This window comes from Rhodotorula graminis (genome assembly GCF_001329695.1).
Source record: "Rhodotorula graminis WP1 unplaced genomic scaffold RHOBAscaffold_11, whole genome shotgun sequence".
Taxonomy (NCBI): domain Eukaryota; kingdom Fungi; phylum Basidiomycota; class Microbotryomycetes; order Sporidiobolales; family Sporidiobolaceae; genus Rhodotorula; species Rhodotorula graminis.
The window spans coordinates 690,765-717,826 of record NW_017264938.1 but is presented as its reverse complement, the minus strand read 5'-3'; the positions used below and the strand labels follow the sequence as shown (position 1 = coordinate 717,826).

The window sequence follows — 27,062 nt, the reverse complement described above, 5'->3', positions numbered from 1 at the left end:
CGATGCAGAGGGGGGAGGAGAGCGTCAAACAAGTGCGGCGCCTCGTCCGGTCGCACTTGCCTCTCTCGCCTGCCAGAAATTAAGTCCGGGCGAGGCCTCGACCGTAATCGTCCTTGCGCACACCGAGCCAAGTTGACCAGGCTCGGAATCCGCAAGGGCATCCGGTCGAGTGCCAAGCTGCTCTCTCGCACTTGCTCTCGCCGGGAACAGCTTCGCTCGGCCCGTACGTCGTCGTTCTACGTCGGCAGGTCGCTCCGAGAGACACACGAAAGGAGTGCGCGCACCCGCGAGCTCGTCACCAGGCTCTCGCGAGGCTCGCTCGCCGCTCGCCGCTCGCTCGCACGGACCTGTTCCAGCGACGATGGCTGGCTTGCTCAGCTCTCGTCTCGCACGCGCCGAGAGCGTCGGCTGTGACGAGGGCACTGCGTTGCACTCGAGCTGCTTCAAGAGAATCCCAAGATCCTGTTCGCCTCTTCAACGACCCTCCTCCCTCCTGGCGTTTCTCCCTCCTCGACGACAAACCTCTCGGCGCCGATAGCCCGCCTTCCCGCGCTCCCGCTCCCCTCGTGCGTGTCGCGCACCGTCGCCCTGCCCTCGAACCGGCGCTCGCCCTCGCCGCCGGGAAAGTCGGGCGCGGGCGTGCCGGCGGCGAAGCGCGCACGTTGGGCGGCGAGGTAGTGCGCGTTGGGGACCGTGAGCGGGACGGCAGGGATGTAGAACACGGACGAGTCCTCGGCACCGAGGTGCTGCGACTCGACCGAGTGGATGACTGCGAGGGCGAGCGGGAGGACGACGAGAGAAGGTCAGAGGTGCGCTCGCGACGGCTGTGCCCAACCGAAAGAGAGAGTCCACCGAGAGAGAGAGAGGGGGAGAGGGAGAGGAGAGAGAGGACGCACCGTCGCAATGCCACCAAACTGAAGAGCCCGGCTTGACCCTCGGCACGCTCGTCATCGTCTCGGGGAGGCGCAGGTGCGGGTGCGTCTTGTCCGACAGCTCCTGACCTGCAGGCACGTACGCCATGAGTGATCTGCCGAGAGAGGGGGGGCAGGCTCGAGGAGAAGGAGCTCGACGCACCCTTGCCCTTGACCGACCCGGGGAAATCGGTCGACTCGACGTCCACCTCCCAGTCGTCAAAGCCGAGCTTGCCCTCTCGCCCTCGACGAGGTCGGAAGAGCGGGCGCAGGACGAGGTACGCCGTCGCGAGCGAGACGTCGGGAAAGACCCGCAGCGTGCCCTCGCCCGGCGCCGTGTTCGAGAGCGCCGTCCAGCCTGCGCGTACAGCAGGGTCAGACAGGCGCGCACGATGGGAGAGAGGGACGGGGAGAAAGCGGGGCGCACCCTGGAACATGCGGAAGACGGAGCACTGGCCCGACGACGGGTACAAGCTCGTCTTGGCGTCGAGTCGCGGCGACAGGTCCCACGGGTCGTGCCGCTCGTGCGGCTCGGGTCCACCGGCGAGGATCTCGCGCCAGCACGAGCGAAAGCCTGTGAGGAACAGTCGCCGTGAGCCTCTTGTGCGCGAGGAGGTGAGAGGGAGAGGGAGAGGGCGAGGGAGAGGAAGTGAAGGCGCACCTGGATCCTCCCACCGCTCGAGGCTCCCGCCGTCGATGTGCTCGCCGAGGGCAAAGATGGCGTCGCCGGGGAAGCGGATGCGCAGGCGGTCGTAGTACGAGATGGGCGTGTTGACGCTGACGGGCGAGTCGGGCGACGACGTGTGGAAGAGCGACAGGAGCGCTTTCTGCGTGCCGAGGACGCCGGGATGGGTGCGCGCTTGCGTTTGCTGGACTGAGTTGTACAGCTCCCAGACCTGAGGTGAAGGAGGGAATGAGTCAGTGGCAGGTCGAGGAAGCTCGTGAGGGACGGCATCTTCTCGTCGACCCGGCGACGCTCGAGTGGCAGAGGCGAGGGGACGCACCTGCGGATCATCGGCAGGGAAGCCCTTGGCGAGGTCGCGGTTGCGCTTGATGTACGCCTCGAGCTCGCGCTTCCACCGCTCGGCCTCGCCCAGCTCGACTGCGTCGTGCACGACGACCGTCCCGACGCGCTTGATCTCCTCGGCGAGTGCAGGAGGGACGCCGTCGCGGATGTCGCGGTACGACACTTGCGGAATGACCTGCAGGGGAAATCCGCCGGCGGGTCCGTCAGGTCGGGAAGGAAAGGAGGACGAGGAAGAGGTTCGAGGGGGAAGAGACGCACCTTGTTGCCGCGCTCAACGATCTCGGCCGTGCGCTCCTCGAGGGCTGAGAGGACGCTGCGCCACGACTCGATGAGGCCGTCGTGCCAGAGCGACTGCTTGAGGCTGGCGAACCGCGGCTCGAGGGGGACGAAGGCGTCGCCGCCGAGGCTCGAGAAGACGTCGGCGATTGAGCCCTCTTGGTTGTCGCCGTCGGGGGTCGGCGCACACGGCGAGCGAGTCGTCGAGAAGCTGAGGCGAGAAGCGGAGAAAGGTCCGGCGGCGGGCGTCGGGCGAGTCGCAGATGCGAGGGAGAGGGAGCGGGCGAGTCGAGTCGCGACGACCATCGCTGGCGGGGTGCGGGCGACGGGAAAGTGTCGAGAGGGAGCAAGAGAACAAGCTGAGCGGATCTCGCCGTGCCCAGAGGGCCTGCGCCGACCGTCGCTCGAAATGGCCGGGCGGATCAGGTGGACGTCGGGTGGGGGCGACCGAGCGGCCAGGGACGATGCGCGAGTAGCTCGAGGCGAGCCATGTGGCCCTCGTGCTTGTAGCAGAGCTCTGCACGGGTCCAGCTGAGCCAGATGGCGGGACTGGCGCGAGCAAACGAGGCCGTCCGCCGACGAGCGACCGCAGGTTGGACGAGTCCGCCGTCACCCGCCCTCGCTGGCTCCGGGCCTTTTTCTGCTGCAGCGCACAGCACCACACGGCCATGGACTCGCCGATGCGCCGCCCGTCCACCTCGCGCGAGCGCGACCCGCTCCTCGACGGCGACGACGACCACTCCAAGTCCGAGCCGGCCAAGCGCGCCTGCCTCGCGTGCAGGACCGTCAAGGTGCGTCTTGCCTGCTCTGAGCAACACGGACAGGCCTGACTCGCTCCCCCTGCAGATGCGCTGCCTCCCGCAAGAGCCGGCGGGCCACAAGTGTGCTCGGTGCGAGCGGCTCCACCAAGAGTGCGTGTGGGCCGCGCCACAGAAGCGTGGCCGCAAGCCAAAGGGCCACAAGTCCGTCCTGCAGTCCCGGTCTACCTTCTACCCGCAGCACAGCTCACCCGGGCCCGTCCGCGCAGGTTGCCCGACCCTCCCCTCCCCCTTCCCTCGTCGTCGGCATCCGCATCCGCCTCGTCGTCCGCCTTTCACTCGCCTGCCGCCCTCTACTACGCCGCACAAGCAGCGCAGAACCCTCTCGACCTCCTCGCCGCGTCCGCCCTCCCGAACCCGCCCGCCCACTTCACCTCGACCGCACCGACCCTCCCTCCCTTCCCTCCTCCACCAACTTTCCCTCCCTTTCCTCACCCTCACCCTCAGACGCTCTCGGCATCGACATCGGCGCACCACTCGCCGAGCACGCTGAGCGAGGTCAGCCCGGCCGCCAACCTGTCGCTCGTCGACGTCGCGCGCGCCAAGGAGGAGGCCCTGTCGAAGCTCAGCGCCGGTGCGCCGACGACCGTCAAGGCCGGCGAGCGCGCAAAGGCGGCGAGCGCAATGTCGCAGGACGTCGTGCCGGACGTCGTCGACCTGGGCATCCTCACGCTCGCCGAGGCCGAGTCGCTCTTCGCCTTCTTCTTCGGCGAGCTCAACCGGTACATCATCCTGTTCGACAAGTACCTGCACACCCTCGCCTTTGTCCGGTCGACGTCGACGGTCCTGTTCGCGGCGCTCCTCGCCGTCTCGGCCAAGTTTGCGCGGCCCGACCTGTATCCGCCCCTCCTGGCCAACGCCCAGCAGCTCATCGGCCGCGGCATCGTCGAGGCGAGGGCGAGCGTCGGCCTCATCCAGGCCATCTTGACGTTGATCTACTGGAAGCCGCCGACCGACATGTCGGCGTGGCTGCGGGTCGGCGTGGCCATCCGCATGGCGCTGCAGCTCGACCTGAACGTCGGGCGCAACGGACCGCTCCCTGCCGACGAGCACGAAGCCCGATTGATCCTCGTGCGTTGACGTTTTCCTTTCGCGCCTCCTGAACGTGTACTGACTCAATTCTCGCCTTGCCCCGCCCTCGTCGACGCCCCCCTACCGTTCCCTCCTCGTCGCCTCCCGCAGGACATCGAGCGCACCTGGCACGTCCTCATCTGCTTCGACGGTACCTACCTGCTGCACAGCGGCGACGGCGATGACGGCGTGCACCAGGTACGCCCGCCTTTCTCGCTCAACTGCCTCCCGAGCGAGGTCCGAGCGACCGGCTCGAGCGGGACGGCCGCATCGAGCAGAGCTCACTCTGACTCTGCCTTACTCCTGCAGACCTACATGATCCCGCACTACAACATCCACATGGAGGCCTGGCTCGAGGAGACGAGGCCGTACGGCGTCACCGACGACCTCGAGCAGGGGGCCGCCTTCGAGTGCGTCCCGCCTTTCTCTCGCCTTTCCTTTCTCGTCCCCGCTCACCATAGTCTCTTGCGTACAGGTGGATCAAGGTTCTTCGACTGTCCAAGGACATCGCGCACGCTCGGCCGATGCAGGCCCGAGCGCTCGCCTCGCACCTTCACGGCATGCTCGACGCGACGTACCGCCGTTACCTCGACCCTACTTGTGCGTCCCAGCCCCCTCTCTCTCTGTTTCTCCCGTGGACGAGCGCCGCCTGACCCTCGCCCTTTGCGTGCAGCACCGCACACGCTCCACACGAACCGGCGCTCGGCGCTCAAGGTCACCTTCTTTATCGCCGCCGCCAACCTCGCGCTCCGGCGTGCTACACTCGTCTCGACGGGTACGATGGGTGTCACCCTCGCCCACTTTATGGTTGCGGCGTGCGAGCTCGTCGACGCGTTCGAGGAGGTCGTCAAGGAGGGCATGGTGCGCTACTGGCAGGACAACCTCGTTCGTCCTCTCTCTCCCTCTTTGCCTCTCTCTCGCCACCTTCACTGACTCGTCCTTGTCGACAGGCGGTCACGATGTTCGGCCTGGGCGAGTTCCTCGTCAAGGTGGGTCCTTCCTTCTCTCCTCGTCGGCTCGACCGCTCTCGACCGTCGCTTACCTTGTCCTCGTCGCGCCGCAGATCTTCCATCGCGTCTACCCGAGCAACCAGACGCAGATCCTGACGTGGATGGAGCGCGGTATGTGCCGCTCGCCGCCTCGTGCGCCCTTTCTCGACCTGACGAGCCGATCCTCCCCCTCTCGCAGTCTACCAAGCCTGCGAGCTCGCGACCGAGGGCAAGGAGGACTCGGTCGCCGCCTTCATGTCGAGGTTCTTCAAGCTCGGCATTCGCGTCCTGTGCTCGCCGCCGCCGCCGACTGCTCACGCCGACTCGGCGCCGTTCTCGTCCCTCGGCAGCCCGGCACCAGGCTTGACGGCGCCGCTGCATCCGCCTGTCGTCCCGGCGCCCTCGACGTCGACTGCCCTCGCGCCGCCAAGGCTACTGCCTGTACCTGTGCGTCCCCCCCTCTCCCTGTGAGTCAGTCGAGCGCAGACTGACCCTCGTCGACGCACCCAGCCAACGCCCGTCGCCCTTGGCGCCTCTTCTCCTCTTCCCGACGGCAGTTACACGTTCTCCGAGGCCATGGGCGACGACCGACTCTTCTGGTGCGTCCCCTCGTCTCTCTCTTTCCCCCCCTCTCTCTCGCGTGTACTGACGCGCTCGCGCCTCTCGCAGGGAGAGCCTGTTTCCCGGGCAGGCGAGCGACTGGAGCTGGCTGGACCAGGCGCCGGGCGAGGAGATGGTGGGCGTCCCGATGCAGTGAATTCGTTGCGTCTCGCAAGTGCATGCGGCTCGAGAGGCGCGAGCGAGCGGACTTTCGGTCTCTCTTTGCTTGCAACGTGTGACGTCTGTTCATGTCGACCGCTCCCCCTCGAGAGTATACTAGCGAGCAAGCGAGAGACACAGAAGAGCTGCCTGCAGCCGCTCGCTCGAAGCTCGCGTCGCTCAACTTGCGAAGGTCGTGCTCGACGAGCGTTCCGCCTGCACGCGTACAGCGCGTGTCTGACGGTCATCGGGTAAGTGCGAGAGCTGTATACGGACCTGCTCGACCCACCCAAGCGCCCACCTGAGGCCTGAAAGCTCGCCAGGACGCCGGCGCGCGTGCCGAAGCCGTCGCCGCTCGTCTTTCCGCTCGCTTCTCGCCTCGCCCTCTCGCTCGCGCGCTTTCTGCTCGGGCTCCCTCGCACGCACGATAATTCAGCTTGACCCTGGCGAGCGAGCGAAGCGGCGGCGAGGCTGTGTGCGGGGCACCGAGCGGCGATAGCGTCGTACGCATGCGTGCGGCGCGCGTTTCGAAAGTTGGCCTTTCCTTGCTCGAACGGGGTCAATCCGTCCGCCTCCCTCCCTTCGCCCTCAACTGGGCGTGCCATTCAACTGGCAAAAGATGAAGTGTGCTCAGTCTGAGCCGGAGAGCCGGGTTACGCTGCTCGATGTGACATCCCGAGAGGAGAGGATGCGCCGCAACCAGCGGCGCGGCCCTCTAGTAACCTGTCTCCCGACCCAGAGAGAGCCGCGTGCGCAACCACGCCTTCATCTTTTTGCTGTCGCTGCTTCTCTTTCTCGCCCTTTCTCTCTCGTCTTTCTTTCTCGCTGAAGCGCAGGCGCAGAGCGAGGCAAGAGGTCGAACCGCGGCGACCTTCTCAAGTCGCAAAGCCTTCTCGATTCGCGAGACGCTCACGGCTTGCAAGACTCGCGTCACGGCTGCATTGCAGCGCGCTCAATCTATCCCGTGCGACCTCCCTGCTTCAATACCGGCGCTGGAAGTAGAGCCTCTGCTGCCGCAGCCCCAGGCTCGAGGAAGGCGCCCGACTCGAGCGTCCGAGGCTGCGCACAGGACCGGTCGGGACGGGATGCCGGCGCTCGTCTAGCACGATGGACTGTGTAGAGGCCCGAGTCAGTCTTTGAGTCGAGGCGAGCGCTGGACCGATGCGCGAGAGGAAGAAGGCGCACGAAGGCGTTCAGGACGGCGACGATTGGGTCGTGCAGGCTTTGGTCGGCGTCTAGCCGCCGGCGTTCCTGCAGAGCTTTGACTGGGTGGAGGAGGAGGAGGAGAGGGAGGAAGAGAAGAAGGAGGAGGAGGAGAAGAAGGAGGAGGGACTGTGTCAGTGTCGCGTCGGCGGCTCGCCCGACGGCAGAGAGGGGGGGAAAGGACTGGGCGCACCTTGAATATCTGCGAAGAGGAGTTAAGCGAGGAATGAGAAGGTACACGCTCCGCCAGCGGCCGACACTTGACGCTCGAGGCCGAAAAAGGAACGCACAGGCTGTCGAGATCTGCTCGCTCGTCCTCCCGCCGACACAGTCGACAGCCCGTTGCTGTATCGTGGCTCGCTGCGTGGCAAAGAGAAGGGCTAGTGAGCAAGGCTTGAAAGTCGAGGGGCGGCGACAACCTCGACCAAGATTGAGGACGAGGCCCGAACGCGAGACGGGTGCTCACCCATTCGAGGAGCGCATTCGTCTTGACCTCGTACGAGATGCGCTCGTTCACGGGATCTGTGGCTCGCCGGACGTACCACACTGCGAGAGAGAGAGAGGACGAGGGAGACGTGAGAGGGCGATTTGGCTCGGCTCGAACCGGTCGCGCGAGGGGGACAAGGCGGCCTCGCGGAACTCACACTCGCGGTCTGTGGAAGGTCCCGGGGCCGTGAGCGTCCAACTTCTGCTGCTTGCGACGACAGAGAGAACAACGGCTCAGAACGTACAGGTGTGGATCGCCGACGCGACGTTCGAGTCGAGCGAGAGCTCGTTCGGGGTAGGAGGATGCGCCGACATGCTGGCGTGCGGCAGAGCGCGATGTAGCGGACGAGGACGACTGGCAGCAGCAACGAGCAAGCGCGAGGACGAGTGCAGGAGCGGAACCCGGCGAGGCGCAGGAGCGCTCGAGGACCGGCGCGTCCGCGGACAGACGGCGGCCGGTCCGGTGCGTACAGGGACACAAGCTGCTCGCCGACAGCCGCAGTCGCGCGAGGAAAAGGCCGAGACGACCCGCGCGAGAAGAGCGCCCGAGAGAAGGAGAAACGAAGCTGAATAGCAAAGCTTTGTAATGACCGTTGCTGACCGCGAAATAGGATTGAAATCTCAACTGCCCGTTGGCGGAAAACAAGCGCGTCCGATTCAATTTCGACGCGTCGGCTTCGCGTCGTCGGCTCCTCCGCCTCCTCCTCCTCCTCACATTCGTTCGTGCTCTTTGTCTACGTGATCGCCTCGCCTGCGCGCACACCTCGTCGCCACCACCCACACTCGTTTCATATCCCGACCCTTGTCCTCCTCGATGCGCTCCTCGCTCGCCTTCGCGTCGCTCGCGACTCTCGCCGGCCTCGCCGCCGCCCAGTCGTCCTCGGGCGCGCCCCTCGGGTACGGCCGCTTCCCGTGCACCAAGGTCAATGCCGACGGCACCTTCAGCGCCGGTGCGTCCCACCTTCTCCTTCTCTCCGAGCGCGTGCCCCCACCTCTCTCGAGCCAAGCTGACGCGCCGTCTTGGCCCATCTCCCACCACAGACGCCTCGCTGTGCGCAGACGCCAAGCTCGTCGCGCCCGGCCTCGCTACGGGCAACGCCGGCGGCACGCAGGGCGACGGCGTCAACCCGACCGGCGCCCAGTGCGTCCTCCAGGCCGAGACGGGCGCCTACTTCTGCGGCTTGGCCGGCGCGCAGTGCACGAGCGACGCCAACTGCGACAACGGCCACTGCGTCGAGGGAACCTGGTGCGTCGACCCGTCTCTCCCCTCCCCCCCTCCCTCGATGTCACGAGGCGCGTGGAGCTGACTCTCCCGCCCTCCTCGCCCCGCTCAACAGCCAAGGCGGGTTCGCCCAGTCGTGCTCGCAGAAGGACACGAACTGCCTCGGCTTCCTCTACTGCGTGCGTCCCCTTCTCGCCCTTCTCACACAGGCCAGGACTGACGCTGCGGCCCTTCCTCGACGACGCAGTTGAAGCCCGACTACAAGGTGACGGCGAGCGACACGTGCGGCGGCATCGGCGCGTTCTGCAACGACGCACGGTCGGCGTCGCTCGACATGCAGGCGAGCGAGGCGCAAGAGATCTTCGACGGCTTCTGCCAGTCCGGGTGCGTCTCGCTTTCTCTGTCCCCTTTGGCACTCGCTCGAACCCCTTACTGACTCCTCGCGACGCCTGACAGGTACTGCAACTTTGGCACGGCCCAGTGCGACACCAAGAAGGGGCTCGGCGAGTCGTGCGAGTCCGACCCGACGTACGGCTGCGCGACGGGCCTTTCGTGCGACGCCTCGTCGCTCAAGTGCACGCGCTCGCTCGGCGGCAGCGAGCCCTCGGCGCCCGGAGCGTCGCAGCGCGCGAGGAGCCGCTCGCGCAGGGCCGTCGCGCAGGGCCACCAGGCCGTCGTCGTCGCGCGCGCGCACCCGGGCGCAGGACCGGCGGCGCGCTCACTGTGCCCGGCGGGGCGGCAGGCGTGCGCGCTCGCTGTCGGCCTCGGCGGCGCTGGAGCGGCAGGGTTCGAGTGCGTCGACACGACGAGCGCGCTCGAGCAGTGCGGGGCGTGCGCGGCGCAGGGCGGCGTCGACTGCACGGCGCTGCCCAACGTGGCGGCCGTCGGGTGCGTCCAGGGTGTCTGTGCGTCTCTCTCTCTCTCTCTCTCTCTTTCGGTCTCTCGAGTGCGACGAGGCGGATCCTGACGACCTGGTCCCTCACACAGGCGAGGTCTGGGCGTGCGAGGACGGCTTCTTGTTCGACCCCATCTCGACCGCGTGCGTCGCAGAGTAGCGCGATCCTCCCTTCCTCCTCACATCTCGCCGCGAGTGCCTGGCGCACTCGGGGCTGTCCTCGCAACCCTGTCCATATTCTCCTCGTCCTCCTCCGCCGGCAGAGCCGGAACTTGACCAAGCGCTTCTTGATGAAACGACTCGAACAGACTATAGAACCTCAGCTCTTTGTCGAGAGTCGCAGCGAGAGGCAGCGAAGAGCTCGAGCGGGACCTTCTCTTGAGAGCAGGCGAGCGAGACGGAAAGCGCGAGCAGCAGCGAAAGCCTCTCGTCCTTCTCGCTCGAGCGGCGCCTCGTCGTCGTCGAACACGACCTCGTTGCACCTCTCCTGCCCGCCAGCTCTACCGCAGCGCCTCGGCGCTCTCGTCGACGCTCCGCTCGACCCGGTCCGCGCCCTCGAGGTCCCCCCTCGCGCGCAGGATCTCGGCCGCCTCGAGCGCGGCGTGGCGGCGCTCCGAGATGATCTGCTTGATGCGCGCCATGCTCTTCTGGCACTGTGGGTGGGGCGGGCGTGTGGGCGGGCGGGAGTGGGCGGGCGAGGGTGTCGGGGGAAGGAGGGAGGGACGAAGGGAGGTCAGCGACGCTGCGCACGGGTGCGACAGGGAGGCGAGGGCGATGTAGGAGAGTAGCGAGGGTGCAGGGTTGTCGCGAGGAAAGGCTTGAAGGAAGAGAGGGAGGAAGAGGCGGGAAGGGAGGAGGGAGAGGACGGCGGGACGCACCATCCTCATCTTTTCCGGGACGGCGCTGAAGCCGCCGAGGTCGACGCGAACACGACGAGCCTCCTCACGCTGGGTGAGGAGGACGTTGCGCTCGCGCAAGAGGACGTACCACAGGGCGTGGAGCTGGTCGAAGGGGAGTGCTCGCAGCTCGGGTGCGGTCCAGGGGCGACCTGCGGGACGGGCACGAGTCAGGTCGGGTTGGACGGAGACAGTCTAGGGGAGGCCACAGGGCAAAAGGGGTTGTGCTCACTCGAGTAGTCGACGCGCTTGTCGGGAGCTTCGAGGGGCTGCTGGTCGTGGAAGAAGCGCCACAAGGGGTGGTTGGCCGTGTCGGTGGTGGCCTGGGTGGGCCAGTTCTTGCGGGGGACCCTGCCGCCGACGCCGTACGTGGTCGGGTCACGTTTGGGGCGGTTGGCGGTCGAGCGGGCAGGCGAGGCGGAGGACGACGAGAAGAGGCGGGCGCAAGGGGCGGGTGCGGGAGCGCGAGGGGCGAGGGTGCGGCCGAGTGCTGCTGCTACTGCGAGGGAGCTTGATCGCTGCATGGTCGTGGGTGTCGGGGTAAGGCGCAGACAGCGATGAAGAGGACGAGAGGCGGCAGAGCTCGCAAAACCACGAGACACGCCGCTCTCGCTCTCCTGTGGGCCCTGCGGGTGAGCTGATTTGCTTCTGCAGTACAATACAGACTGGCTCGTGCTGTACGGCTCTCCTCGAGCGAGAGGTGGCCGCCGGCCGGCCGCCCGCTCTCCTCCGCGAGGTTCCATCAGCTCGCTCGTCACCCAGCCTCGCTGCAGCTCTCTAGCTCTTCGCCGACACGCTCAATCGACTCAGCACCACCAACATGGCCACCGCAGCACCTCACGCGCCCGTCGACGTGCGTCCCGACCTCTCGCTCATCCCCACCTCGAGACCCTCCGACGTACTCGGACCGCCAAGGCTCACCTGCCCTCGAGCGCACACAGCAAGCCACCCAGTCCAACTACAAGGACCTCTACTCGACCCACATCGACCTCGAGTGGCACGTCGACTGGTCCCAGCGTTGCATCCGCGGCTCCGTCACCCACCACCTCGAGTTCGCCAGGAACGGCATTGTGCGTCCACGCACTTCTCTCTTTGTCACCCAGCTCTGCGCAGACACGAACACTGACCTCGACAGTCGCACCCGCAGGACAAGGTCGTCTTGGACTCGTCCTACCTCGCCGTCAAGCGCGCCTACCTCACGTCCTCGCCCTCGCGCAACCTCGACTTCTCGCTCCCGTCCAAGCGCCACCCGAACCTCGGCTCGGCCCTCACCATCAAGCTCGACAAGCCGTACAACAAGGGCGACAAGCTCGAGCTCGTCATCGAGTACAACACGACTGACGAGTGCACGGCGCTCGGATGGCTCGAGGCGGCCCAGACCGACTCGGGCAAGTACCCTTTCGTGTACGCCCAGTGCCAGGTGCGTCCTCTGTCTCTCTCTGGTCCAGTCTTTGCGGCGCCGAGCGTGTCTCGCGTCGTCGTCGACCCGCCTTCCCAAGCTGACCCTCTTTCCCTTCCCCCTCCTTTCTCGCGCCCGCCACAGGCCATTCACGCCCGTTCGCTCCTCCCCTGCTTCGACACCCCTGCTGTCAAGGCCACCTACGCCGCCACCGTCCACTCGACGCTCCCGATCCTCCTTTCGGCCCTGCGCATCTCGCCCCCTCTCGACGCGCCCGCACCGCCCATCGACGGCACCGTCTACACGACCACCTGGGCCCAGAAGAACGCCATCCCGAGCTACCTCATCGGCATCGTCGGCGGCGAGCTCGTGTTCCGCGCGTTGGGAGAGCGGACGGGCGTCTGGGCGCAGCCGGGCGTCATCGAGCGGGCGCACTGGGAGTTCAAGGAGGACACCGAGCGGTGTGTCGCCGCTCTCCCGTCACCCTCTGAGCGTCCTCGTACTGACCCTGAACCATCGGCGCGCAGCATGGTCACGACCGCCGAGAAACTGCTCGGTCCCTACCGCTGGGGGCGCCATGACCAGGTCATTCTGCCTGCGTCTTTTCCATTCGGCGGTATGGAGGCGGTAAACTGCGTGCTCCTCAACCCTGCTCTGATCGTCGGCGACCGCAGCCAGGTCGACGTCGTCGCGCACGAGCTCGCCCACTTCTGGCACGGCAACCTCGTCGGGTGCGCCGAGTGGTCCTCCTTCTGGCTCAACGAGGTGCGCCTCCTTCTCTACTACGTGTACACGTCGACGGGGTGGTCCGGCACTGACCCCGAAACCCTTTGTCCCTCCATCGTCGTCCCCATCGACCCTCCTCTCGTCCCGCTCCCTCCCTCGTCCCTCTTCCTCCCCACGCTGCCTCGCAGGGCTGGACCGTCTACTCGGAAGCTCTGATTGCTCGTGAGCTCCACGGCAAGCCGACGCGCGACTTTGAGTACCTCTGCGAGCGCAAAGGGCTCCTCGACGACCTCAAGCGGTACGACGTCGACGGCCGGCGCAAAGCGCAGCGCCTCCAGATCCCGTACGAGTTCGGCGAGGACCCGGACGACTTCTACTCGAGCGTCGCGTGTGCGTCCCTCACCTTCTTCTGCGCTCGGCGCCAGTACGCGAGTCGACCTTGACCTTCCCAAACTCGTCCTCCTCCTGGTTCCCGCCCTCTCGCCCTCTCGCTCGCAGACCACAAGGGCGCCAACTTCCTCCTGCACCTCGAGCGTGTCGTCGGCGGCGTCGACGTCTTCAACCCGTACCACAAGGACTACATCTCGACGTTCGCCGGCAAGGCGATCAGCACGCAGGAGTGGGAGGAACACTTCTGGGCGTACTGGGGACGGTACCCGGAGAAGGAGCGTGCTCTGAGAGAACAGGTCGACTTTAATGTGCGTCCCTGTCGTTCTCTGCTCGGCGAGCAGGACCTGACCCGCCTCTCGACCGCAGGCCTGGCTCAACGGCGAGGGGCTCGACTTGCCCGTCAAGGTGCGCTCCCTCTCCCTCTCTGTCTCTCGTGATCAGTCGACGCCTCTCGCACGTGAAGCTCACCTTTTCGCCCACGCGCAGATGGAGTACGACACCTCTCTCGCCGATGCCGCCTACTCGCTCTCGTCCCGGTGGGCCGCATCGCGCTTCTCGTCGCCCGACGAGCTCACGTCGCGCTTCGGCAAGGAGGACCTCGAGCACTTTTCGGCGACCCAGGTCGTCCTGTTCCTCGAGACGCTCGAGGAGGAGGACGCGTTCGAGCGCGAGAAGGGCAGCCACGTCGTCGAGGGCCTCGAGAAGGCGTACGCGTTCGAGGCCAACAAGAACCCCGAGATCAGGGTCCGTCCTCGCTCTCTCTTTTTCTCGCGCGCTCGACGTCGAAAGCCTCGTCAAGTCGGCGCAGCATGCCCTGACCGCCTCCTCCCCCTCCTCGCGCACCTTGCAGCTCCGGTGGTACATCCTCGCCCTCAAGGCCGGCCAGTACGCCTCGTCGGCCGCCTCGTGGCTCCCTCAGTGGGGCCGCATGAAGTACGAGCGGCCGGGCTACCGCGCCCTCGCCAAGGTCGACCCCGAGCTCGCCAAGAAGACGTTCCTCGACAACGCGTTCCGGCTGCACCCGATCTGCCGCAGGATGGTCGCCCAGGACCTCGGGCTTGCTGCGGAGGAGGTCAAGTAGCTCGCGAGCCTTGAGAGGAGCGGTGCTGCAACGACGAGCGGCGAGCGGTTTCGCTCTCGGACCCTCCCTTCGAGAGTTCAAGCTCTTTCCTCTCTCTCTTTCTCGCGATTCGCCAGCGTCTCTCGTCCTGTACAGCTGCGTGAAAGCCTCTACAGGAGCAGAGCAGAGAGCACCTGCCGCCGTCCCTGTCGTCCCTCGCAGCGACGGTCGACGAGGCTCGACCGGCCGGTTACCGCAGCTTGCTCTCGGCTATTTCGAGCCGCTTGATCGCGAGCGGCGGACACTTTCGGCACCCAGTTCGGCCAAATGACCGATGACGAAGACTCGGGTTTTGATGAGACCCCGCGCCCAAACTCGGCCAACGATGCTCAAACGCTGCGAGTGCCAGGCCTCCTGCGCCGCTCGCTACACAGCTGTGCCCTCGCACCAGACCAGTACTCGACCCGCCACACGGCCATGTCCTCGAGCGACGCCTCGTCGAGCGAGACGCTCCAGAACGCCGCCGTCTCGCCCTCGCCGCCCAAGCACCACCCGCGCAAGCCTCACCACGACCCGCACGATCCGCCCTACCTTGACGGGCCCGATGCCGACGCTGAGCGCGAGATGCGCAACTTTGGCGGCGACGCGCCGCAGGCCCTCCCCGTCGTCCCTCCCTCGTCTCGCGCTCGCCGCACCTCGTTCGCCGTCCCGCCGCCCAACCGCGCACCCGACTACCGCGTCCCGGACGGCCGAGCGCGCAGCGGCAGTGCCGCAGGGGGCGACACGGGCTCGGCGCCGCTCGCGAGGAGGACGACGAGCCGGTTCAGCTACAAGGGGCAGGACCTGCACGTCGTCGATACGGCCTTCTCGGACGCTCACCGCGAGCTGAGCCGCATCTCGCGGCAGCGCGCGACGTCGACGTCGAGCTCGAGGCGCGAGGACACGCACGAGGAGCAGGACGAGGAGGGCGAGGGCGAAGGCGACGACGAGCAGCAGCCCGACCCGAACAAGGTCGTCTGGGACGAGAACGGCGACCCGCACAACCCGCAGAACTGGACCACCCTCCGCAAGTGGATGGTCACCATCATTTGCGCCCAGGCGACGCTCGTCGTCACGTTCGCCTCGAGCGCGCCGTCGTCCGCCGTCCGCCAAATCGCCGCCGACTTCTCGGTCAGCGTCGAGGCGGGCCAGCTCACGACGACCATGTTCCTCCTCGGCTGTGCGTTCCTCGGTCTCTCTCTTGCTGAGGGTGCGGCCTGTACTGACAGCGTTCGACGCACACAGACTGTGCCGGTCCCCTCATCTGGGCGCCCGCCTCGGAAATCGTGCGTCGCCTCGCCGCCTCTCCTCTCGACTCGACTGACGGCTCTTCCCTGCAGCTCGGCCGTCGTCCCGTCTTTGTCGGCACCCTCCTCGTCTTTGCCCTCTTCCAGATCGGTGACGCCCTCGCCCAAAACTTCGCCACCGTCATCGTCATCCGCTTCCTCGCGGCAGTTTTCGCCAGCAGTCCGCTCGTCGCCGCAGGTGGAGTCATTGCCGACATATGGGACCCGGTCACCCGTGGCAAGGCGATGTCGGTCTTCTCGGCGTCCGTTTTCCTCGTGCGCCGCACCGTCCCCTCCCTCTCGGCCCCTCGCGCCCTCACTGACTCTTCTCCTCACAGGGCCCGGTCGTCGGTCCAATCATCGCCGGCTTTTCTATCGACAGCTACTTGTCGTGGAGGTTCATCTTCTTGTACATCGGCGTCTGGGGCGCGGCATCGTGGGTGATCGTGCGTCCGGCTCTTCTCCTCGTTCCCTTCCTCGACTGCCCTCGACGTCACACTGACACTCTGACGCTTGCAGGTCGCCATCTTCCTCCCCGAGACGTACCACCCGATCTTGCTCAAACAGCGGGCCAAGCGCTTGCGCAAGGAGGACCCCGAGCGGCACGGCGATAAGTACGCCGAGCTTGAAAAGGCCGACTTTGGGTGCGTCCCCTCTCTCGCCTGTGGCAGCAGACACGCGTCCTGACGAGCTGCGGCTCCTTTGCGCCCCTGCAGCTTCAAGTCGCTCGTCCAGCGCACCCTCGCTCGCCCCCTCATCATGCTCGTCGTCGAGCCGATCGTCCTCGCCGTCACCGTCTACCTCTCGATCGTCTACGGCCTCCTGTACGGCTTGTTCAGCGTCATCCCCATCATCTTCGGTCAGCTGCGGGGCTTCAACAGCGGCGAGACGGGCCTCGTATTCATAGGAATAGGAATCGGGACGACTTTGGGCGCAGGTGCGTCCCTCCTCCACTCCTCTCTTCCTCCTACTCGCCCCTCTGTTCGCTCTCGCCCTTGCGACGGGCCCTGACGTATTTCCTCTCTCCCGTTTCCTCTTTCGCCCCTGCGCGCAGTCACCTCGGTCTACACACAGCGCCATTATCGTGAGCTCGTGCCCAAGTGGCACGGGCACCCGCCTCCCGAGGAGCGGCTGTGGGGCGCCATGCTCGCCGGACCCCTCCTCGTCGTCGGTATCTTCTGGCTCGGGTGGACCGGCAGTGCGTCTCGACCTTCTCAAGTCGGGCCTCCTCATGTCATCGGTCCCTGACGCTCTCTTCTCCCTCGCAGACTATGAGTCGATCCACTGGGCGGTACCCGCCGTCTCGACGATCTTCGTCGGTTCCAGCTTCACGTTGTTGTTCATCAGTTTCCTCACCGTGCGTCCACTTCCCTCTCCCCTCTTCTCCCCTCCCTTCCCTCCTCTGCCCTCTTCCTCTCTTGAGCGACGAGCTGACATTTCTCCTGCAGTACCTCGGTCAGTCGTCACGCCCCCGCTCTGAGCGAGCCCGCCAGCCGAAACTGACCCGCTCGGCCTGCCCGCGCTCTCTCCCGCAGTCGAGGTCTACCTCATGTACAGCGCATCGGCCCTCGCGGCCAACACGATCGTGCGCTCGGCCGTCGCGGCGGCGTTCCCGTTGTTCACCACCCAAGTGCGTCTCGGCTTCTCTCCTCCTCCTCCTCGTCATCCCTCGCCTCACCGCCCTGGCCTCTTCTTCTCTCGTTCGAGTATTGACCATCTCGCCGACGCTCGCAGTGGTTCTCTGCCCTCGGTGTCGGGTGGGCCTGCTCCGTCATCGGCTTTGTCGCGCTCGCCATCGCGCCGGCGCCGTTCGTGTTTTACAAGTACGGCTGGCGCCTCAGGCAGAAGAGCCGGTTCGCGCCTTGCCTCGACGTCGGCATGCGCGACAGGGTCAAGCGCGAGGAGGAGGAGCGCAAGGCGGGCAAGGGCGAGGGCGGCGGCGAGAAGGCGCGCGAGCGAGTCTGAGCTAGAACGACTGCCCTCTTGCCAATGAACCCGTATAGATTCTCTCGGTCGTCGTTGTCCTCTCGAGCCCGTTCGAGCGAGCAGGACGAGCGTCGCTACATTCTCGCTCCCTTCGACGCTTGTTCGACTTTGAGAAGGTGAGCGTCGAAGAGAGGTCCAAGCGCCTCGCTCTCCGCTCCCTGCGACGACCCGTCTCGCCCGACCCGACCTCTGTGCGGCTTGCCGTGGTTCTCAAGCTCCAAGGTTCATGCGGAGCAGGTTGTGCGGGCGAGGAAAAGATGCTCGAGCGGACCGTGGGACAATCGTACTTCTCGCCCACACGAGCCAAGTCGGCAGCGTGCTCTGCAGCTCGTCTCGAAAGCCATCGACGCCCTCGAGCGGGAGGAAGACGCACTGCGCAGCTGCCTTTGCCCTCGCTCTCTACTTTCGAACAGGCGCGAGCTCGACGACACCGTCTCTTTCTCTCTCTCTCTCTCCTCGGGCTCCGGCGCAGCGCTTGACGCAGATCCAGCGGCGAGCAGGCCGATGATTGCAGTGCTCAAGGTGCGGGTCACCTGTGCGCAATCTTTGCAAACCGGGCTCGCGAAGCCGTGCGTCAAATGAGCGAGGGAGGAGGAGGAGGCCCGTGGGAAGCGAAAGCAAACGGGAGCGAGCAGCCCGATACCGCTCGAGAGACGAGTGTGAGCCGTGGAAGAGCGAGCCGTCGTGGACGACGATGCAGCGAAAGCGGTGGAGAGCGAGCCCAAGTCGTCGAGGGGGAGCGCACGAGCCGCCAACGACGAGCGTTTGCGATCGAGTCCCTTCCAACTCCGCAGCCAGCAGAGGGTGCGAGTTCCGGGGTCTCCACGACCGACGCGAGGCCGATCTCTTCTCGCCCGCACCGGGTAACCGTCGTCGAGCTCGCCTCGTCCTCCCTCGTCCCGCTCACCCTCGAGCAGCCCACCAGCCGAGGGCATGAGCAACTCGCCCGTCCACACACTGCACCCACCGCCCACCGCAAGCTCGTCCACCTCGCCCTGCCCCGAGCCGGCGTCCCTCCGCACCGCGTCACGCTCGAGGGCGACCTTGGGCCTGTCCAACCTCACCACCCGCTCGTCGTCCGCCTCGCGCATCTACTGCCCAGACCAGCACTACGCCTCCTTGGTCTCGCCCGTCTGGCCAGGCGCCGCCAGCACCACCACCTCGAGCCGAGACGACGACGTCCCTCCTGCTGGGCCCGAGTCGCACGCTTATCGAGCCTGGCGCCGCGAGGCGAGGGCCGGCGCACTGCGCGCAAAGGGCAAGAGGCGGTCCCTCGGCTCGGCCGGCGAGCTCGCGCAGCACGGCAACGAGGATCGAGGTGTCGAGCGCGGCGGCGGCGGGCGCAGGGCGAGCAAGGGCAAGGACAAGGCGGTCGCGTTCGTCGTCGGCATCTCGAGCAGCGGTGACGAGGGCGATGCAGAGTACGAGGACGAGGGCGAGCCGGACGCGGGCCGGGGAGCGGGCGACTTGCTGCGGCGCCGCGAGGGCCTCTTCGGTCACCTCCTCGAGGGCGACGCTCTCGTCCCGCGCGAGCCGAGCATCGGCGAGCTTATCCGGGCCCAGGTGCGCACCTCTCTCCCTACATATTTTCCTCCCATCGAAGCTGAACCCTTTCGTTCGGCAGGTCCGCCAACCCGTCCGCACCGTCGACCCTCAAGACCTCGACTCGCTCCTGCAGCACGGCATCGGCGACTACACCTACGCCAAGCCGTTCTCGCCATCTCGTTCGTCGTCCATTGGCGGTCCGTCGTCCGAGGCGCCGCAGGACTCGCCCAAGCCCGAGGGCGACGAGCGGTCAGAGCGCATCTCGCTCGGCAAGGGCAAGTTCAGCGAGGTCCTCCTCGTCCGCAAGGGCAACACCGAGGTGCGCCGTCTCTCCTTCTTTCTCTATTCTCGCGACGAACGCGCACTCACACGACGGTCTCGCTCGCAGTACGCGCTCAAGCACACGGCCCTGCACCCGCACCACCAGCTCATCTCGACTCGCCTCCTCCGCGAGCCCACCATCCTCGCCCAGCTCCTACCACACCGCAACCTCGTCAAGGTGTTCGAGACGATCCGCACGCCGGGCCACTTGTACCTCGTCGAGGAGTGCCTGCGCTCGTCGGTCACGCTCGAGGACCTCGTCGCCTCGTCGCCCGACGGCGTCCTCCCGCCCGACCAAGCCTGGAGCATCCTCGATCAGCTCGCGAGTGTCGTCAAGAGCCTGCACGAGCCGTTGCGAGTCTGTCACCGCGACATCAAGGTGAGCTCGACCCCCTTCCCCTTCCCTTTTCTCCTCATCTCACCGGCTCGCGAGCAGCACTAACGGCCTCGTGCCCCCTCTTGCAGCCCGAGAACATCCTCGTCCGCGTCGACTCGTCCACGTCGCCTGCGACCCTGCACCTCAAGCTCCTCGACTTTGGCCTCGCGACGCACTTCAGCCAGAGCGAGCCAAAGCTCACGACATGCTGCGGCTCGCCGGCGTACCACTCGCCCGAGCTGTGGCGCGGCCTGCGCGACAAGTTCGGCTCGGTGCGCTACTGGGGGCCCGAGGTCGACGCCTGGTGCGTCGGCCTGACGGTCCTGCGGTGCGTCACGCCGAGCAAGTACCCGCTCGGCATCGGGCACACGAGCCTGCAGAGCCTCGCCGACAAGGTCGTCGACGCCCTCCTCACGGTACCCGACGCCGCCATCCGCCAGGTCCTCGCCGGGCTCCTCCACCTCGACGGCGTCAAGCGCATGCGCGCGTTCGACCGCTTCTGCCGGTCGCTCCCCGAGCGCCAGGCCAAGCGGGCCGACCGCGAGGGCCGCTCGGCCCTGAGTGTCGACGACTCGCGCACGTCGTCGTCGCCGTCGCCGTCGCCGTCGTCGCAGTCGCAGCAGCAGCAGGCGCCGGCGCCGCCGCGCGAGAAGAAGGAGTTCAAGACGACGGCGTTCGTCCCGGCGCCGCTCGCCCACCGCCTCGAGCTCTTCCTCGACGAGCAGAGCTTCGCGCGCTCCGAGGGCCCGAAGCTCGAGGCGACTATCGTCGGCGACAGCCTCGACGGCTTGGTCGAGCAGGTCGCGTCATCGTGTACGACGATCGCGCCATCTCGAACCTCGCGCTCGACGTCGTCGACCCGGACAGCGACCGCCGAGCAGCCGCAGGTCTGCGCGCCGCCGGTCGTCGCATCGGGTCTCGCGCGAGCGGCGTCGAGCTCGCCCGAAACGCCGACCTCGCTCGGGCGCACGAGCCTGTCGTCCTCGCCGACCTCGCCGCATTCGCCAACCCTCACGGCCTCAAACACGTCGACCGACTCGCTCACCTCGGCACCCTCGACCGCACCTCCCACCCCGTCGTCGTACTCGCTCCCCTTCCCCCACCCGTCGTACCCGCCGCCGGTCGAGCTCACCCTCCTCAACCCGACTAACGAGCCGATCCGCCGCGCCGTGTCGTACATCAAGTACGCGCTGCGGTGCAAGGGCATCCTGTACCACGTTCGGGACGACTCGAACGTCGTCTCGTCGCAGACCGCCTCGCCGTTCATCGGCGGCACGCCCGCGTCTTTCGGGCTCGCCTCGCCCGACTCGGCGCCTCCGTCCCTCCCTCCTACCCCTCACGCCCAGCCGCCTGCCCCTTTCGGCGGCTTCCCCTTTCCCTCGTCGCCGGCGAGCACCGCCAACCCGGACGAGTCGTTCGTCGCGTACCTCCAATGCGTCGTCCTGCTCCCGCCCTCGTCCTCGTCGGACGACTCGAACCTGAGCCCGGCGACGTTCCGCCTTCGCGCAACGCTCCAGCAGCAGCACGAGCGCACGCAGCAGCGTCGGCGGCCGGGCATGCCCGCGCGCGCCAACACGCACACCGGCTTCGAGCCTCGGCGCAGCGCGTCGACACCGCCGCAGCGCCTGAGCGACCTGACCGGCGGCGCCACTGGCGGGAGCCCGGGCGGGCGCAAGGGCGCGCAACCCGACAAGGTCGAGGCGCTCAGCTTCTTCCTCTCGATCCGCAAGCCGGCCGCCGTCGAGGGCGACCTCACCTCGGCCGCCCGCCGTCGCCGGCGCCGCTCTCGGCGTAGCGCCGCAGCCAAGGGCGGCGCGCCCGCCGACGAAGACGAGCAGCGCGACATCGCGTACGCGTCGCGCGTCGTCGTGACGCTCTCGGACGACCGGGCCTTGTCGTTCGTGCGCGACGCCCTCGCGCTCACGGACGGCGCCGACAGCGTCCCGACCGACGTCGCGCTCGTCAGCGACGAGACGGACGCCGACGCAGAGCGCCGGGGTCGAGGACGGCGAGCGGGGCAGGTGACGAGCCCGCGCCCCGGGCAAGGCGACAACTCGGGCTCGCGAGACGCGCGCACGAGGCGGCGAGAGGCGGCCGCCGAGCTCAAGCGCGGCGAGGAGCGTGCGACTGCTTCGGGCGGTGTGAGCGCAGGGCTCGGCATGGCGATGGGCCCGCCGGCGCAGGGAGGCGGTGGAGGAGGAGGTGGAGGTGCGAGCGGGCTGTGGGACTTTACGTCGCTCGTTGGTCGGCTCGTCGGCGGGACGGGCAGGGGCAGCAGGTCGTCGAGTCGGGAGGAGCAGGCGAGCGACGACCAGCAGCAGCAGCAGCAGCGCAGGACGAGGGCGAGGTCGTCCCTGCGACTTTGACCCCCTCTTTGTACACTTCTCTTTATCAGTGCCCTCGCAGTTCTCTCAGTCCTTTCTTGCCTCTCGCATGCTCGCAATCACATCACGTTTTCTCTTCTCGTGGGCTCGGCGCAGCAGAGAGAAAAGAGTGAGGCTCGGCAGGGAACGTGCGAGATGCAGGGATAGTCTTCTACGGCGAGGCTTCTACGATAAAAAGTGGTGCAGGTCTAAAGGTCCAACAGACGACGAGTGTACTGACGCACAGAGAGGAGAGAATGCGAGGGAATGACAAGGGGGGAGGAGCAGGGAGCACGCTCAGAAGGTCGACAGGTGTGCTCCTCTTCGCCTGCCTCGGCGAGACAAGAGGTTCATGACGGCGGCGGCGAGGAACAGGCCGACCGTCATGCCGATGACGATCGTGATCAAGCCCGCCGCCGCGTCGATGGCGGTGCCGTAACCTTGGCCGTTGCTCGACGAGTCGGCCGCGAAGCGCAAGAGGCCGCCGTTGGCCAGCCCGCTCGGGAGTTGGACAAAGATGCCGACGATCATGACGACGAAGGCAGACTCGCGCGTGAGGCGGCTCCAGGTGTTGCCGAGGATGCCGGCGACGAACGAGCCGATGAACGAGGTGAGCGCGGGCTGGTTCTTGAACTCCCACCCAGAGAAGAAGTTGGCCGAGAAGCCTGTAGACCGGGCGAGGAGGATACGAGTGAGTTCGTGGACGAGGACAGGTCGAGCGCACTCGACTCGGGGAGGAGAGGGGAGGGAGAGAGAGGGGAGAGGGAACGAGGGGAGAGGGAGCGAGCAACGCACCTGCGCTACCGATGACGACCATGGCGAGCGTGTCGCGGCGGAACAGCGGCTGCCCATTCTTGAGCGCCATGCAGAGGAGGAACGACGGGATCGTCAAGAAGTACCACCATTTGGGGATGTTTTGCCGCCACCACGGCGCGCCGTCGCGCAGGTACGAGCACGTGTAGTCGGCGCCGTTGATGATCTCGGACCGGGCGACGCGCACGTAGATCTCGGCGCCGAGCGACAGGCCGAACCCGAGGAACAGGCAGTACAGCGCCGCGTACGTGAGGCGGACCGCGCCCGACGTTATAGACCGGTTGGCGAGCTCGAGGGCGGCGCACAACGTGATGAAGCCGGGCAGGATGAGGACGATAGACCCGCTCGCGACGGCGTAGAAGCAGAACTGGTTCGTGCGCGTCAAGGCGCCCGCGACCATGGCGTTGACGCACGCGATGACGATCCTGCGCACGACGGCGAGGATCAGTACGGGTTGGACGACGAGAGGAGGCGAGCGAGAGGGACGCACTCGAACAGGGACGAGTACATGTCGTTGCGGGCGAGGAGGACCTGGACGATGACGAGGAGGCTGCCGAGCGGGATGGCGGCGAGGCAATCGATGAAGCTGCCGTTGAAGGCTGAAGGCATGATGAAGGCGCCGGCGAGTCCGCCGATGACGGCGTTCTTGACGAGGCTGTACTTGGGCGGCGAGGTCATCAAGTCGTCGAGCTGGGTGGCCGCGTCGGCGACCGAGACCTTGTCGCGGATGACCTTGTTGTAGACGTAGTACGACGCCTTGAGCTTGCCGAGATCGAGGCCTGCAGCCTGCTTGAGGAACTGCGAGAGGAAGAGGCAGGAGCCAGAGTGAGTGACGTGGCGCGAGAGACGCTCGAGGAGGAAGGGAGAGCGACGCCGACGCACCTTGATGTCCGAGGTGCACGTCGCGGGGTCGCCAAAGTTGACGAGGAGGACGCCCGGGAGGTACATGGCCGTGCAGTGCGGCAGCTCGAGGACCCTCGCCGTCGCCTGGATCTGCGCTTCGAGGCGGTGCGACGGCGCGCCAAACATCATGAACGCCCTCGCGAGCTTGAGGATGAACTGCTGCCGCTCGAGGATGGCCGCGACGTGCTCCTTGATAAAGACGCGCCGCCGCTTGAGCTCCTTCTCGCGCGCCTTGCGCCGCCGCCGCTTCTCCTTGTGCCACGCGCGCAGGTCCTGCTCGCGCTCCTTGGCCTCGCGCTCCGTGTCCTCGCGCGCCTTGCGCTGCGCACGCTCGCGCTCGCGCTCGGCGGGCGTGAGCGTCGGCGAGAGCGCGCCGCCGCCAAAGTAGTCGCGGTGGAGCGAGCTGAACGAGCTCGGCGCCGAGCGAGGCGAGCGAGGGCCGAAGAAGCGCAGGGTTGCGCCGGCCGAGGTCGGGGACGGCGATTGCGACCGTGTCGAGCCGGGAGCGGACGTGTCGATGGTGAGGGTCGGTCGAGGCGAGGCCGAACTCGGCTCGGCGGCGTCCTCGTCGCCTGCGGAAGGCTGTAAAGGGCCATGACGGCGTCAGGGACAGTCACCGCAGAGAGAGAGAGAGATAATGACGCACAAGGTCGTTGACGTGGAGCGAGAAGACCGCCCTCCTGCCCTGCCGCCTCCTCTCCCTCAACGTCGGCTCGCCCTGGTCCTTCTCCTCCTCCTCGCGCACCATGTCGCTCAAGCTCTTGCGGCTCGGCGTCGGTGAAGCTCTGAGCATGACGCCGGGCGAGTGCGGCGGCGAGAGGCGGGTTGAGGGTGGTGGGGAGAGGGTGCGTCGAGAAGGAGCGACGGCGGGCGAGGGTGGGAGGGCGATCGAGGAGGGCTTGGCCGACGCTCGCGACGACTCGTTGACGTTGGGCGCCGAGTAGCGCGACAAGTTGTAGCCCGGACGGGTCGGGAGGGGAGCGACCCTCGTCCCGGACGGCGAGGCGGGTCCTGCGAGGGCAGTCTGCAAGGGCGAGAAGGTCAGGACCTGCTGGCAAGGCGCGACCAAGAGACGGGAAGATAGGGACGCACAGCGCCGAGCATCAAGCCGCCAAACACGCCCGCCGCACTGCTCGCCGCGTCGGGCCTCGTGCGGCTCGTCTCCCACTCGAGCCCGAGCCGGTCGCCGACCTTGCGCACGCGCCGGTTGAACTCGCTCGTGAGCTTGGGCTTGTGCGGCACGGCGACGCCGATGAGGGCGGTGGGCGACGACGGCGAGGCGGGCGAGGGCGAGGCCGGACTGGCTGGCGGCGAGGCCGACGCGTGCGACAGGAGGCGTGACAGCGTGTTGTGCGAGTGCGAGCGGTGACGCGCCGACAGGTCGGCCGTCGGGTGGCTCGTCGACGTTGACGCGTCGCTCTTGAGCTGAACGAGCGACGCCGACGAGCGCGAGCGGTCGTGCGCCGAGAGGGCAGGCGACGACGGCGCGCGGCTCTCCACGCCGCCCGACGCGCTCGATGTGACCGACGCCGGGCGCCGAGTGGGCGACAGGGCCGGCGACGACGCCGTCGGGGACGAGGTGCGCGACTGGGAGCCGGAGCGGTCCGTGTACGAGTGCGGGCGGCCCGACGGGTTCATCGTGCGCCCTCGCTCGCCCTTGCCGCCGCCGCCGCCGCCGCCGACGGCGAAGCGCAGCGCGGCGCCCGCCGCGTGCTTGGACGTCTTGGCAACGGTCGTGGACGCGGCGTGGAGCGCGTTCTTGCTCGCGCGCTTGGCGCGCAACTTGGCGATGAAGCGCTCGCGCTCAACCTCGTCGTCGGACGAGTCGAGGTCAAAGTCGTGCGCGAGCGGGCTCGAGGTCGTGAGCGGGTGGAGGGACGGCGAGGACGGGGTCGAGGGTGCGGGCGTCGGGACGGCTGAGGACGAGGCCGAGTCGTCGCCGCCGCGACTCGCGAGCGCGGCCTCCTGCTGCTGGAGCGCGAACAGGGCGCCGAGGATGCCCGGCGTGACGTCGAGCGCGGGCGCTGCACCGTCGTCGGCGACGACCGGGCTGTGCAGCTCGTCGTCGGGCCGGGTCCCCTTCTCGTCCTCGTCCTCCTCGCGGTGCCGCATCGCCGAGATGCTCGCCCGCCGCTGCCGCAAGCCCTCCCACAGCCCGACGGCGCCGCGAGCGTAGGCGCTCACGAGCCCCTGCGCCTTGTCCTCGCTCTCGTTGGCGCCGAACGCGCCCTCGCCGCCGTCGAGAGCCGTCGCGCTCGGAAGGCCGTCGCGCTCGAGCGGGTCGACCCACACGTGGGCGATGGGCGCGATGCCGCCGCCGCCGCCGCCGTTGAGGGCGCTGTCGTCCTGCCCGCCGGCGAGCGAGAGCGGGACGTCGTCGAGGCGCCACTGGTCCGAGAAAGGGTCGTCGTGGCCGCCGAGTCGGGCGAGGGTGGTCGTGGCGTGGGCGGACGGGTCGGGGACCGATTCGTGGCCGTCATCAGTCGAGGCTGCGTCGGGAGCAGCCTCGCTGAAGAAGGGGATGGTGACATGGGCCGCGACGAGCTCGTTCCACTGCACGTTGCGGCGCGGGCGGGGCTTGGCCGCGGTGGTAGTGGTCGCGGTCGCGGTGGTGGGCGAGGGCGGTGCCGTGTCGTTGGGCGTGAGGAGGGCGGCCGGGGTGTTGTACGCGGAGGTGGGGACGGACGAGAGGGGCGATGGAGCTCGTGCGAGCGGTGCAGCGGGCCGAGGCAAGGGCGCCGAGGAGGAGGAGGGAGGAGGGAGGAGCGGCGGCGTCGAGGGCGCCATGGCCCGGCGAGCGGCGAGGGCTCGCTAGGGTGATGCTGCTCTGGTGGTGGTGCTGGCAAAAGTCGGGCCCAGTCCCAGGCTGGCGTCGTCGGCGTGGGCACACTCGGGGCCGAGGACTCGCTCGAGTGTGGGACCCCGGCGGCGATGCGGAGCGACGACGACGGGTGCGGTGGTCGTCGCTGCAGGCTTGTGCAGCCCGTGCAGGTCACTTGCGCGCAAGGGCGGCTGCTGTGTGACGAGCGAGACGAGCGACCAGCCTTAAGCTTCATCTGCTCCTTGTCGGCCGACAACTCTGACCGGCGCTTTCCCACTCGCCATTCACCTCGAACGCTCTCGTCGTCACGAGGCAAACGATGCTCGGTGCGCTCCTCAGCCGCACGAGCAAACCGCGGCCCGCCTCGCCTTGCTCCTATGCCGCCTCGTCTCTGCACGCGTGAGCGACTGTGCCTCGCGCGCGCTGCCACGGCTGCCCTGCTCCCGCACCTGGGCGCGCGACGAGCACAAGCTTTACAGCG

The 27,062-nt window shown here is 67.5% G+C and overlaps 9 protein-coding genes across 9 annotated transcripts; 4 read left to right on the top strand and 5 right to left on the bottom strand.

The window, feature by feature from the left end:
• Nucleotides 1-412: 412 nt before the first annotated feature.
• On the bottom strand, nt 413-2,520 carry RHOBADRAFT_38595 (uncharacterized protein; the record flags this gene model as incomplete). The annotated part of the gene is made up of 7 exons (XM_018413541.1): nt 413-769; nt 897-1,001; nt 1,075-1,269; nt 1,339-1,485; nt 1,573-1,807; nt 1,916-2,113; nt 2,197-2,520. 7 exons carry the CDS (start codon nt 2,518-2,520, stop codon nt 444-446), a joined length of 1,530 nt encoding a protein of 509 aa, XP_018269472.1. The 3' UTR covers nt 413-443.
• A 362-nt stretch (nt 2,521-2,882) lies between these two features.
• Nucleotides 2,883-5,945, top strand: RHOBADRAFT_55167 (uncharacterized protein; the record flags this gene model as incomplete). The annotated part of the gene is made up of 12 exons (XM_018417705.1): nt 2,883-3,005; nt 3,061-3,176; nt 3,242-4,103; nt 4,215-4,301; nt 4,413-4,513; nt 4,579-4,703; nt 4,777-4,988; nt 5,054-5,092; nt 5,167-5,224; nt 5,292-5,539; nt 5,603-5,691; nt 5,762-5,945. The coding sequence occupies 12 exons, from the start codon at nt 2,883-2,885 to the stop codon at nt 5,847-5,849; spliced, it is 2,148 nt and encodes a 715-aa protein (XP_018269471.1). The 3' UTR covers nt 5,850-5,945.
• A 761-nt stretch (nt 5,946-6,706) lies between these two features.
• On the bottom strand, nt 6,707-8,019 carry RHOBADRAFT_55166 (uncharacterized protein). The gene is made up of 7 exons (XM_018417704.1): nt 7,786-8,019; nt 7,699-7,707; nt 7,521-7,600; nt 7,345-7,414; nt 7,248-7,256; nt 7,037-7,116; nt 6,707-6,963 (listed from the first exon to the last, which is right to left on the bottom strand). The coding sequence occupies exons 1-7, from the start codon at nt 7,853-7,855 to the stop codon at nt 6,832-6,834; spliced, it is 450 nt and encodes a 149-aa protein (XP_018269470.1). The 5' UTR covers nt 7,856-8,019; the 3' UTR covers nt 6,707-6,831.
• Nucleotides 8,020-8,354: 335 nt separating this feature from the next.
• On the top strand, nt 8,355-9,817 carry RHOBADRAFT_45997 (uncharacterized protein; the record flags this gene model as incomplete). Its single annotated transcript, XM_018414701.1, has 6 exons — nt 8,355-8,490; nt 8,582-8,786; nt 8,878-8,941; nt 9,010-9,146; nt 9,219-9,667; nt 9,750-9,817. The coding sequence occupies 6 exons, from the start codon at nt 8,355-8,357 to the stop codon at nt 9,815-9,817; spliced, it is 1,059 nt and encodes a 352-aa protein (XP_018269469.1).
• Nucleotides 9,818-10,112: 295 nt separating this feature from the next.
• RHOBADRAFT_55164 (uncharacterized protein) lies at nt 10,113-11,077 on the bottom strand (the record flags this gene model as incomplete). Its single annotated transcript, XM_018417703.1, has 3 exons — nt 10,113-10,310; nt 10,536-10,705; nt 10,786-11,077. 3 exons carry the CDS (start codon nt 11,075-11,077, stop codon nt 10,158-10,160), a joined length of 615 nt encoding a protein of 204 aa, XP_018269468.1. The 3' UTR covers nt 10,113-10,157.
• A 296-nt stretch (nt 11,078-11,373) lies between these two features.
• Nucleotides 11,374-14,209, top strand: RHOBADRAFT_55163 (uncharacterized protein; the record flags this gene model as incomplete). Its single annotated transcript, XM_018417702.1, has 10 exons — nt 11,374-11,406; nt 11,495-11,623; nt 11,701-11,973; nt 12,097-12,413; nt 12,480-12,717; nt 12,867-13,068; nt 13,177-13,376; nt 13,435-13,473; nt 13,555-13,812; nt 13,919-14,209. 10 exons carry the CDS (start codon nt 11,374-11,376, stop codon nt 14,147-14,149), a joined length of 1,920 nt encoding a protein of 639 aa, XP_018269467.1. The 3' UTR covers nt 14,150-14,209.
• A 918-nt stretch (nt 14,210-15,127) lies between these two features.
• On the top strand, nt 15,128-17,467 carry RHOBADRAFT_29141 (uncharacterized protein). Its single transcript, XM_018412854.1, has 11 exons — nt 15,128-15,347; nt 15,413-15,453; nt 15,508-15,729; nt 15,792-15,899; nt 15,973-16,097; nt 16,170-16,390; nt 16,508-16,651; nt 16,722-16,810; nt 16,902-16,908; nt 16,989-17,083; nt 17,188-17,467. Exons 1-11 carry the CDS (start codon nt 15,203-15,205, stop codon nt 17,416-17,418), a joined length of 1,428 nt encoding a protein of 475 aa, XP_018269466.1. The 5' UTR covers nt 15,128-15,202; the 3' UTR covers nt 17,419-17,467.
• Nucleotides 17,468-19,459: 1,992 nt separating this feature from the next.
• Nucleotides 19,460-21,842, bottom strand: RHOBADRAFT_22423 (uncharacterized protein; the record flags this gene model as incomplete). The annotated part of the gene is made up of 6 exons (XM_018412573.1): nt 19,460-19,645; nt 19,728-19,856; nt 19,909-20,238; nt 20,262-20,889; nt 21,022-21,180; nt 21,262-21,842. The coding sequence occupies 6 exons, from the start codon at nt 21,840-21,842 to the stop codon at nt 19,460-19,462; spliced, it is 2,013 nt and encodes a 670-aa protein (XP_018269465.1).
• A 341-nt stretch (nt 21,843-22,183) lies between these two features.
• RHOBADRAFT_29137 (uncharacterized protein) lies at nt 22,184-24,931 on the bottom strand. The gene is made up of 6 exons (XM_018412853.1): nt 24,853-24,931; nt 24,434-24,784; nt 23,740-24,006; nt 23,348-23,655; nt 22,840-23,282; nt 22,184-22,709 (listed from the first exon to the last, which is right to left on the bottom strand). The coding sequence occupies exons 1-6, from the start codon at nt 24,862-24,864 to the stop codon at nt 22,342-22,344; spliced, it is 1,749 nt and encodes a 582-aa protein (XP_018269464.1). The 5' UTR covers nt 24,865-24,931; the 3' UTR covers nt 22,184-22,341.
• Between the last annotated feature and the right edge of the window lie 2,131 nt (nt 24,932-27,062).